Source organism: Pteropus medius, unplaced genomic scaffold (genome assembly GCF_902729225.1).
Source record: "Pteropus medius unplaced genomic scaffold, Ma_sr-lr_union100, whole genome shotgun sequence".
In the NCBI taxonomy this organism is placed as follows: Eukaryota; Metazoa; Chordata; class Mammalia; order Chiroptera; family Pteropodidae; genus Pteropus; species Pteropus medius.
Window position 1 is genome coordinate 1 of NW_024354417.1, and position 12076 is coordinate 12076.

General features: G+C 39.0%; 1 protein-coding gene across 1 annotated transcript; it reads right to left on the reverse strand.

Annotated features, from left to right (window-relative positions):
* Positions 1-9208: 9208 nt before the first annotated feature.
* Positions 9209-10922, reverse strand: LOC120594200 (interferon tau-1-like). Its single transcript, XM_039852208.1, has one exon. The coding sequence runs from the start codon at positions 9847-9849 to the stop codon at positions 9292-9294; it is 558 nt and encodes a 185-aa protein (XP_039708142.1). The 5' UTR covers positions 9850-10922; the 3' UTR covers positions 9209-9291.
* Between the last annotated feature and the right edge of the window lie 1154 nt (positions 10923-12076).

Here is a 12076-nt window from a genome sequence, read left to right on the forward strand (position 1 = left end):
TGGGAAGCACGTTGTCCCACGTGGGCACTCAACACATTTTGGGTGACAGAAGGTAGAGAACTATATGAGTTAACCCTTAGTGTTCATTTTTATGCAGCTCTTATGTGAAGACTGCCTCAGAAAACATGAGCAATGGCTCCTGTAAAGAAATGCAGAGAATTGAAATCTAGTGTATTAGCCCCTTCAAAGGAAAATGCAGAGAGGTGAGGCCACTATGATTTAAGTGCATTTAATAAAATGTTGCAGTGGAGGCCAGAATCAAAACTCTTAAGTTATCTTATTAGAATTAAGAACAGATAGATTGTGATGTGGGTGTTTATTGCAACCTTGGTCTTATCTTCGTGAACACATTCTATTGGGTCGAGACTCCTGTCATTTTCCATTCGTGAATGTGACTTTCATTGTAATGAAACAAAAGAAGTGTTAAAGTTTTGACATTCTCTGAGGCCAATTAATGGAAGAGAAGTTGGGCGGCAAGTGGAAACAAAATCGGGATAAATACAAAAAAATGATAATCCTGTCCTATCTGAGAATCTCACCACTCAGAAGGTGCTCAGAGCCGCCAGAAAAGGCTTCCACAGCCACACAGTGTCTGACGTTGCTCACCAGAGGCCCATGAACCTCTTCAGCGATGACATCGAGAATGTCGTTTTCCAACTCTGTCTGGATCCTGAGTTGTGACCTAGCCCAGAACCATGGCCTCCCAAAGCAGGGGAGGTTCACACTTCTGCACCAAATGGGGAGAATCTTGCTTGTTTTCCTGCCTCAGGGACAAGAATGTTTGCAAGTTTCGTCAGAGGGAGCTGGATGGCTGCCAGGTCCAGAAATCTCAGGCCACCTCTTCTTGATCCAGAAGACCTTATGAACCTAGTTTTTATCCACAGTGTCTCAAATTCTCATTCTTCTTTTTCCTCTTCAACCCAGTCCCATCTGGTTTGTGTCTTATTCACTCTATTAAAGCAGATCATCCTGAGGACACCAAGTGTGTCTGTTTCCAGGTCCACTGGGGAGTTTGTGCCTACTGGCCCTACAAACTCCACTGTGTCTTTGGAACGCTTCCCTGTTCATCCTCTAGCTCATTTGTCCCCTACCCCCTCAGTGCCTTTTGCACACTCTATTCTACCAACCCTTAAACCCTGAGGGTCTGCGGGATTATGTTTAGGTCCTTTGCTCATTGTTCACTCTGTGAGTGACCGCATCCATTCTGATGCTCTAATTACCACACGAGATGCAATAAGACATCCCTTATTAATACCTTCCATGGTAGTTTTGTTCATCATACAGCCATATTCCCAACTACCAATAAGACTTGTGCATGAACCTGTCTCCCAGTTCGAAAAAACATCTGAGGTTATTTTTCCTATTTATCCTCCTTTGTATCTAAAATTTCTGGCATGTTTATTCTTTGTTCCTTTCTTTTCTTCCGCTTCATGGTATTTAATATAATTTAAAACTCAGTACTGTTTTTGACTCCTTTTTGGTGATACAAAGTTGAAACACAATAGGAACTATCCATATTTACTCTATGTATCTGTATTTCTTCATCAGAGTTACGCAGTTTGAAATTAGACACTCAGCTTCTACACAACATCTGAAAAGAATAAATGATAAAAACATTATATTACCCATTCTTCACTATCAGTTACAAAACAAGGGTTTGGAGTTTGATTTTATAAATAAATTCCAGAAGCTTTTAGATAGAAATTTAATAAGGAAAGCAAAAACAAACAACATAGAGAGGTAAACGCGTTTTATGTATTTTAATACAATGTAAAGATGAACATGTCATTACATCGATTTTTAAATATGAAAGATTCAAGAAGGACTGCAATAAATTAACTATGAATGAATGAATGAATGAATGAATGAATAAATAAAAAGCAATCGAGAATCAAAGTAGTAATTTCCGTGACTTAAGCAGAAAGACACTTTCGAAATGTCCGATGATGTATACGCAAGTATGATATGGCACAACCACCAATGAGAATCATATCGAGGTGAGTCCATGTCTCCATCCTGGTTTCATAACCTTTCTAGCAAGTTTGTTGATAAAGAGAAGGCTCTCCTGATTTCCACTCTGACAATCTCCCAGGCACAGTCACTGTATTGCTTCTCTCTGAGGTAGAGATGGATGCCCTGGAAATACCTCTTCACGGCTAATGTAGAGTCGTCCATTCCCAGGGCAGATTCTGCTTCTTTCATCTCTGGCAACAAACAGGTGCCCAGGTCTTCCAGCTGCCGATAGAGTCTAACCAGTGTGCTGTATACTTGCAACTAATTTAAATAAATAAATTTCTTTAAAACAAAAAGTATAACTAGGTTTCATCTTGTGAAATTCTCAAGCCCTTTGTTTTCTTTTTCAATATGTTTGGAAGATCCTTCCTCCTCGGCTGTATTGTAAGTGCCCTGGCTACTCCATCTCTGTACCCTCTGCAGGTTCTCCTCTGCGCCTTCAAAGTTAAACTTCGTCATAAGCTGTAGGTCATCTTCTCACTCTGTACTCTACTCACAAGCAATGATATCCACTCCCATGCCGCAATTTCCAACAATGCATAAGCAATTGCAGATTAATATGTTCAGATGCACACTGATAGAGGTCCCAGATCCACATATGCATCTACCAGTAAGAAGGCTGTCATTAGATGTTTCAGACACTGTAGAGTATAAGTCGTCTTTTTCCCCCTTCTTGACATCCGTGAATGAAATGGGGCTATGTCATAAATGTGAAAGCTCAGGAGAGACCACATGGCAGGCCTGACAAGCTCAGCGACCAAAAGTAACCACACAGGACGATCGGCTCATAAACTCCTAACTGGGCAGGCCAGGGTGAACAGTCACGTTCCAGGCCTATCGCTTCCTTAGCAAAGGACAATCTTGACCTAAGTGATCCCCGTCTGTTGTTCTGAAGCCGCTCAGATAACATACTTTTGAGATGTGTGAGTAATTTTGTTTTCCACACCCTCAACGGCACAACCACAGGCACCAGGGCACGTGACCACGGCACCCCTTATTGTTACCTTGTTCCCACATACCATCTCAACTCTCTGTTGGGTACGTGATAAATGCTAACCTCCTGTAGCCACCAATGTAAAGGAAACGTGTTTTTCCAGTTTGCTTTTTATCCTAGAGATTCTCCTTCTTTGCTTTCTCCTGCTTTTTTACTATACCACCAATAGATTTCAGGTCACCTTCATTTGATTCTAAATACATAGCAGGGACTAGAAAACTGCCATTCTCCAGAGCATTTTCTCAGTCAGTTGAGATTGGGCTTCTAGGCGAGTACATGACACATTGGCTCAAATAAACTCTTATGAAATTAGTCTGTAGGCTGCACACTCTTGTGTTGACCTGTCCTTCATTCAAGCTTCCAGAGAGAAAATGTTTTATCTCTTACCTCTCTTTATAACATGACATATAATTGAAATTCATTAAGCTAAGCCTGATTATTGTTCTATAACTTCTTATTGCAGGTGAAATCTATAAAAGAATGGGTTTTGAATTTCTGTTTTTTATCTGTCTCCTCAGAATTATAATCTGACATAGAAATATCCAGTTTTAAAACGTAACATTGGGAAATAGAATTTGGAGAGTTAAATTTATTAACCATATTTCAACATGGGTTTCTGATTCAGGCTATTTTTGTTTTAAGAGTAAACAAAATCACGATGACTTCTGGAGGAAAGTTTTTGAAATTTCACCAGAAATTTTGATAAAAGATAAAGGTGAATATATTTCACTGTATTTGAATACATTATGAATATGAAGTTGATATTATTTGAACAAAACTTTTAAATACCATACAAAGTATGACATAGATAAAGTAAGTAAAGGAATATATGAATACATTAGAGTCCTTGGCATGTTAATTATAGTTATTTTAAATTTCTGGTCTGATATCTCAAAATCTCTGCCATAGCTGAGTCTAGTTCTGATGCTTGCTCTGTCTCTTCAAATGTTTCTTACCTTTTAGTATGTGTGGCAAGTTTTTGTTGAAAGCTGGACCTGATGTATCAGGAGAAAGAATCGAAGTTCATTAGTATATGGGGAAGTTTTGCTTTATCTGGCCAAGAGTTAAGCTGTATTTATTGTTTTCTGTATTCGTAGGTATCAGAGGTCAGCATTTCTCCTTGCGGCCTTTCTTTTTTATCATAACGAGTTGTCTTTGGGTTTCCCTAGATTTCCTTCCTAAATAAAGTCTGACCCTTGCAGGTGTTGTTGGTTGTAATCCCCTTATTTAGACAAGAACCCAGCTGATGTGGTGGTTCGTGTGGGAGAGCAGAAGTGTTCTATCACCCTGTGGTTACTCTTAGTCCTTTAGTGAGCCTGTGCTCCAGGAAGGAGACCTTGGCAAGCGTTTCTCAGCTCTTTGTTCACCACTCCATTAGCTGAAGTGGGATGGCTAGAGGGGGCTGGAGTTAGGCGTTTCTCTTCTCATAGGTGGGTTAATCTGTGGTAAAAAAAAAAAAAAAAATCTTCTTCCCTGTGAGGGCAAGCCTTTGTTAAGGATGGCAGAACATTCAGAGTATTTCAGAATGACTACATTTTTGCTTCCTCTGCTAGAAGAACAGGACATTTTTCTTTGATCTTCACAGTGAGCACCTCATAGGTTCCTGAAAATATATCCCACTAAACATATACAGCTCCACAAACTCTGGACCCGTGGAGTAAATCGCTTTCAAGTTCGTCCATGCACCTCCAGCAATTCTGCAATTACAGTTAAAGTGTTTGTACCAATCTAGCCCCAGCTACAGGCTTTTGCTCCAGATCAGCTGTGATTCTCCTGCATTCCTCTTCCTGTCCATCCAGTTACCAGGGCAGGGGCTTGCCTGGTGACCTCAATCCTTGTTGGCTCTAAGAATTGTTGTTTTTCAATTTATTCTGCATTTTTTAAAGTGCCGTTGTGAGGTCGGGAATGATGACTTCCAAGTAGTTAAATATTGCACGTCAAAGCGGAAGTTCTGCAATATATGCATACATACCCCACATGGATATGTCTCTCTGTGAAGGAGTGATGTCCCTAGAGTTATTCATTTCAAGAAAAACATTCTAACAACAATTTTGAACAGGTTAACTCAATGGCAAAGCAGAAATTAGATTCTTTAAAATGATTGAAGTTGGGCCCTTCCTGTTTTAGGTAAAAAGGAATTGTTTCAGTAACTGTATTCATTAAAGTAGATCATTTATAGGTCCCCATCTCTTTGCGAAGGTAACGATAAACAGAATGACCAAGAGATACCTGTGCTGACGAATTCCTAGAAGCACAGTGATCCTTATTTGTTATCTTTCGCTGGAAGTACCTCTCTTCATAGACAGTTTAAGGCCTTCCAGTCTCTTCTTCTTGTCATAGCATGAAAACGAAATGATATTTGCCGCGGTCCAGTCACGACAGGATCCAGGGAGCCCCGAAGGTGGGCAAGGCGTCGGCGCGGGAGACAGTCGACTACACAGCTCAGAGGCGGTGTGACACTGTTCCGTTTTATTGTGATTTGAGTACAACTTTTATACTTTTTATTTTGGCATTTGATTATACTTTGTTGTTAAGGTAGCAGGGAGTTAAATTTCTGTGGTTAGGCGAAGCAGAAAATCTTATAGAGTATATTATTATTAATGTTCATGATTAACTAGTACATTTTTCTCTCAATCATTAGAACAGAACTACCTGATGGAACAATCTAAACTTTAATTCTTATATCTATTACGTAAGATACAGTTTGATTTAAGTAAAGGTGATAGATAGATGTATTCATAACAGCAAGCATTGGCTTGTGGGCAGACATTGTTCTTCTTTCTGCCTGAAGAAATCTTTTAAATGCTATTTGATTTATGCTATATCTAAAGTTCAAGCTGAACCTTTCTCATAGCTGTTCAAAAGTTTCCTTGGTGCAGTAATGAGGAAAATATTTATAAAAATCAGTTTTACAAAGCTGCTTTCATAAGCTAAGTTTCTGTTCCTTTGTTTTTAAGCACCAAGGAGATCCTGACCTAGCCAGCCTTTCTATGAAACTTAAACTACTATAAGGCACATGAATTCTATCTTTATTCACTACATGTATACTATCTTTATTATAAGCTTCTGTATAAGGCAAAGGAAGATCAGGTAATCTTTTCATACTATTAGCCCCCCTAGGTGGATACCAGAGTTTTCTATTTATCCACTAGGCCACAAAAGGAGGCCCTTCTATAGTAGGCACAGGCTTATGAGTAAATTTCTTATCCTTTACTAATTTTTCTACTAACTGCATGGGAACAGGAGTATAAACTGGTTCTAGTAATTCAGCTTGTTATAATTTATTCATAATATCTTTAAGAGGCGCGTCAAAAGGAATTTCCCTTAATAATTGTTCAAATAAAGAGTTTACGCATTCTGGACACATCGAGGTGACTAGAGCTGATTCCACACGCGGGGAATTTACTGTTTTCCTCAGAGCCAACTTTGAGGAAATCCATTTGTACAGCGTTTACACTTACTAGAATTTGTGCTACCCAAATTCCCCCTATTAATAGAATCATTTCTAAGAAACCAATTATCCCTAAACACATGACACGTCCTCGTTCTTGACGATGCATTCCTTGAAGCCTCTGTCCCCATCTCTGGACCTTGTCACGCAGTAGGGTAGAAAGAGGACGCAGCAGATATTATTTTCTACTATTAATAAGTATTGTTAAAATAATTATTACTTAATTACCAATTAACTGATTATTGCTTTCAGATTACTTTCCCTACAAAAATAAAGACAGAAGACAACAGGAACTGCTTTTCTCATGTTGACAGTAGAGAACTAGCAGAGGAATTATTACTTTAAATATAACAACACAGCAAAATGAACAGAAATAAAACTACATCCATAGATATATACCTACTGGCCCAATGGAAACATCAGTGACAACTCCTGTATGTGAGGTATGGACAATTCCCTAAATTTCCTATAATGGCTTTTGTCAACATTTTTAAATCTGAATTTATATAGCCACTAAAGATTTCTGTTCTATGGTTGTTTTGTCATGGCTAATGTGATTTTTCTGCATGTTGTTTAATACTTAATTTGAACTCTTTTGGGAGAAAGACTGAACCAGTTTCTTCTATTTATATTTTGAGATGTCTCATTGATTGCTATGCATAGTCATGTTGGTTACCACAAATGTGCATGATTTCATGAAGCCTATGTCAGGACCTTAGAACAATGGTAAAGTAAAGCAGGAAAAATTCCAGCACTATTGTATGAAAAATAGAAAGGAATTCTTAACTTTAGCTCCTTCAACTTTAAATACATTTTAAAATATCTGTAGTAAAATAAGTGTAGCAATAAATGAAGGTTATACTCATATGAAGAAAGCGAACACTCTCACAACTAGGGTATCATCCGAATTACCTAGATTTAGGGTGAGGATGTGTCTGTTGTCAATAAGGAAAGAATTAACATTTCCGTATTACAGTCTTGGGAAATTTCTATCAGAAAGCAATGGAGATTATCGTCTAATATCACAGATTTAAAAAGCTGCTAGTGGAATACTGAATTTAATGTAAAAATAGATTACTGAGAAAGGGATCTGAATGTGTGTAAAATCAAAAGACGAAAGTGAATAGGAGGAGGCTTGGCTCTATGTCCTAAGGAGTGCTCTTTCTGCACAGGTCAAATTAAAAATACGCATCCATCGTAGAATACATCTCTGATTTACAGAAAGTATTTACTAAAGCAATTAGAAATCAGAAGTAATGTAAGTGACCTACATGAGACTAGAGTAAATGAAGTAACAGATAAAAGAAAATGAGTCTTGATTGTAAAATTTGATGGAAAAAAGAAGTGCAACTGCAAAAGGCTTACCATTGAAATTTTCTAGAGAGTGATATTCATTAGAACAGTGAGAATTCACTTGTTAGCCAATAAGCGATGCATGATAACAAATACCTAAATAAACACGAGTTTATGTCAAATAAGTCAAACATTCAAAATGTTCATATGGTTGTGCCAATTCAGCTGTTCTATGAAAATGATTCTGAGAAAAATAGAATCAAAACTGTGCAGGGACCATGGTAACCCACCTTCTCCAGGCACCTTCTGTTTCACCTCTCCACTCCACAAACTAGCTTACGACCCTAGTTTTTATACACAGTGTTTCGAATTCTCGTTCTTGTATTTCCTCTTCGATCCAGTCCCATCTGGTTTGTGTCCCATTCATCCTAATAAACCAAATCATCCTAAGGACACCAAGAGCGTTGTTTCCAAGTTTGGGGGAGTTTGTCCTCACCAGGCCTATGGGCTCTACTGTGTCTTTGAACACACTTCTTCGTTCAGTACTGTCACTCTTCCCTTCCCTGTTCATCCTCTAGCTCACTTGTCCCCCACCACCTCAGAGCCTTTTGCACACTCTATTCTACCCAACCCTTAAACGCTGAGAGTCTGCAGGATTGTGCTTAGGTCCTTTTCTCATTGTCCATTCTCTGAGGGACCGCATCCATTCCGATGTCCTAATTGCCACACAATATACAATAAGGCATCCCCAATTAATACCTCCCATGGCAGTTTTGTTCATCATACAGCCATATTCCCAATTGCCAATAAGACTTCTGCACGAAGCCATTCTCCAATTAGTAGGGACATTTGATGTTATTTTTCCTTTTCAGCCTATTTTGTACCTAAAATTTCTGGCATGTTTCTTCATTCTTTCTTTTCTTTGTCTTCGTAGTGTTTAACATAATACAAAGGAACATTAGTACTTTTTTTTTTCTCATTTTCTGTGACACAAAGTTTGAACACAACAGGAACTTTCTGTATTACTCTATTTACATACAATTCTTGACCACAGCTACTCAATTTGAAATTGGACACTCAGTTTCTGCAGTCATCTGGATGGAATGAATGAGTAAAGACATTGTGCTACCAATTCTGCAGTATCAGTTACAAAAAGAGAGTTTGAATTTTGATTTTGTAAATAAATTGAAGAAATTTTTTGATAGAAATTTAATAAATAATGCAAAAAGAAACTTAACATAGAAAGGTAAACATGTTTTGTAAATTTTAATACAATATAAAGATGAATATGTAATTACATCCATTTTTAGAAATCACATATGACAGATGTAAGAAGGACTGCAATAAATTAACAGTAAATAGAAAAATAGATAAATAAATAAATTAATTAATAAATAAATGATCAGGCATCAAGGCAGTAATTTCTGACACTAAAGCAGAAAGACACTTCAGAAATGACCGATGTTATATATGCAAATATGATATTGCATAACCACCAATGAGAATCATTTCAAGGTGACTCCATGTCTCCATCCTGGTTTCATAACCTGTCTAGCAAGTTTGTTGACAAAGAGAAGGCTTTCCTGATTTCCACTCTGACAACCTCCCAGGCACAGTCAGTGTATTGCTTCTCTTTGAGGTAGATATGGATGCCCTGGAAGTACTTCTTCACGGCCTGTACAGGGTCCTCCATTCTCAGAGTGGGTTCCGCCTCTTTCATCTCTGGCACCAAACAGGTGCCCAGATCTTCCAGCTGCCGATGGAGTCCACTGAGTAGCCCGTGCAACAGTGTCGTGTTCCAGGCAGCAGAGGACTGCTGTGTACCAAAGACGTTTGAGGTCTCCTGGAGCATCTCGTGGAGGACAGAGATGGCCTGGGCCTTCTGCATGTGGCTGCCATCCACCATTTCCCATAGGAATCCGAAGTTCTTTCTGTCCTTTCGACAGCGGAAAGAGCTGATTCTCTGCATTTGATGCAGAAGCGCGATGTTCTCCTTGCTGACCTGGACGTGGTCTTGAGAGAGGTCGCAGCCCAGAGACCCACCAGGACCATAGCTGAACACCAGCAGGGCCATGAGTAGAGGGAGCAGGGGGGCCATGCTGAAATGGAGATGCTGCTGGCCTGGCTGAGCTGCAAGTCAGGGGAGCCTTGGACTCTAGGTTCTCTGATGACATTCTTTCTAAGCATGGCCATTAAATAGAGAACACAATAATTTTCACTTTCTCAACATTTTCTACACTTTTACTTCCTTTTTTTGTTTTCATTTATGTGTTCTCTGTGGGGTCTAAGAAGATGTCATCAATCTACACTATTAATTTTGCCATAAGTCTAATTTTCCCAGGTATCCTGATGTATCATTACAAGTGAGTACATATCAATCAATTTAGTAAAGATTTTGTCCTAAAATCAGAAGCGTGTGTAGATATGTAATTACACACAGACATGCACATACTATTGTATATTTTGTAGTCATAAAAATTGGTTTTCTCTGTGTGAGATGTACAATTTGGCCTTGAACCTGGGTAGCACTTTTACCCTCCTTACTTTTCATGGAATGACAGGCTGCCTCAGCCCAATGTGTTTGTGTGTTTTGTTCTGTAACAGACCATGTATAGTGAATGAGCTCTTTAGAACCAAGGTCTGGGATTCGTTTACTGTTTTTTTTCACATCGGAGGCTGATGATCGTGAGTGAATGGGGTTCTGGGATGTTTCTTTTTCTTTTAGAGCACATTCTTGCAGGTCCGTATGGTGATGCTTCCTGGGCTCCGCAAGATCAGAACTACAACAGACACTGCCCTTTCTTTCCACCGTGTGTAACTGGTTTCGACGATGCTTATCTGTGCCAACACTTTAGTAGGAATACTGTTTCTCTTCAGAGGCATGTAGGTGTGGAGATTCTAATCCGAAGACCATTTTATTTTGCCAGCACCACCTGACTCATGAGGAAGATGCCACTTCTAGTAACCTTTTTCCTCTGGAGTGACATAGTGTCCTCAACCCAAACTCTCCTGGACTCATTTCCTGAGGGCAGGCAGACTCTAGAATACCCCTGCCATGGAGGGTTTATATCGCTGTCGGTAATATAATAACCATGCAGCATCCTTGTCCTTCCTGCTGGAATATTTGTGTAAAGGATCCTAGTTGTCAGCGGTGACCTCCTCCTCTCTGACCCACATTATCAAAGTGTCAGATGTCAGGAGACTTCCATGCTGATAGCAAACTTCATTTTGTCTGTAGGTGGAGGAATTAGTAACCTAATTGTAAACATTTTGCCTTTAGTATGCAGATACATTTCATTTTCCAATACAGCTTTTATTGTAAGAATCGTCACTTAAATTTCGAACACTTGTTTCGGTCAGTATTTCTGAGCTGGGCGTAGGAGATTCAGTGATAATGTCTCTCAGTAGAAACTCAGAGGACAGAAACTAGTGCACTTCTGTTGTTCATTCAATCTACGTATTTGATTGGGCTGCTTTGTCTGTCTTCTGTGTCATACCCAAAATGCAGAGCAGTGAGGCTCAAGTTACTATGTTGAAAAGAAATAGCCTTTTTAAAACTTATTTGTGCTATTCCACTTTAAATTTAAATAACAACAATAAACAGATTCTTAATAAAAATTTTTCCATAGTGGTTTACAGGGCATAGTCTGTCTTGCTCATCTGGCATTACTTTCTGTTTCATCCTGAGGTTAATGCAAACAAAGGGAAGTAACAGAAAAGTAAAGAAGCTTCACCGTTTTCCTCTTTCACTTTGAAGACTTGAGATTTTTTATTTTTCATTTCAACTTTCCTAGAAAGCAAAACTGGGCAGTTGTTTGTGGGCAAGAAAAAAACAAACGTAAATATGACGTCATGAATGTGAAAGAAAGAAAGCGACTTTCCTGCTGGGTAAATGACAAAGTCTATGGTAGCAAAATTTAGTGAAGCAAAGATGGGACCAGGTGGTATGGCAGAGTGGAAGGATGAAAGCCAGCATGGAATTACACAAAATGGGGAAATGGCTGCCCTTGCCAGAGGCTCAAGGTAGACTACATTCTCATCAATGACCAACTTTCAGCCTTGAAGACCAGCCACTTCATTCTTCTTCTATTCAATCCATGTGAAATCAGTTCTAAGGAGAGAAGGGAGGAGTCACACCAACCAATTCTCAAGAGACTAGCAACCTGAACGCAGGTGCCAGAATACTAACAATGTTCTCTGGTGTGATTAAGGATAGTAACCTTTGCCTGCAGTCTATCTGGTTAAGAAATCTTCTCAGGCAACTTAACCATTGCCTTGAGAAATCTAGAATTAAAGGGAAAGTACTAAGAAAAGAATCTGCTCTT

Coding starts and splice junctions, on each gene's coding strand:
- LOC120594200 (XM_039852208.1), bottom strand. CDS start 9,849: ATGGCCCCCCTGCTCCCTCTACTCATGGCCCTGCTGGTGTTCAGCTAT.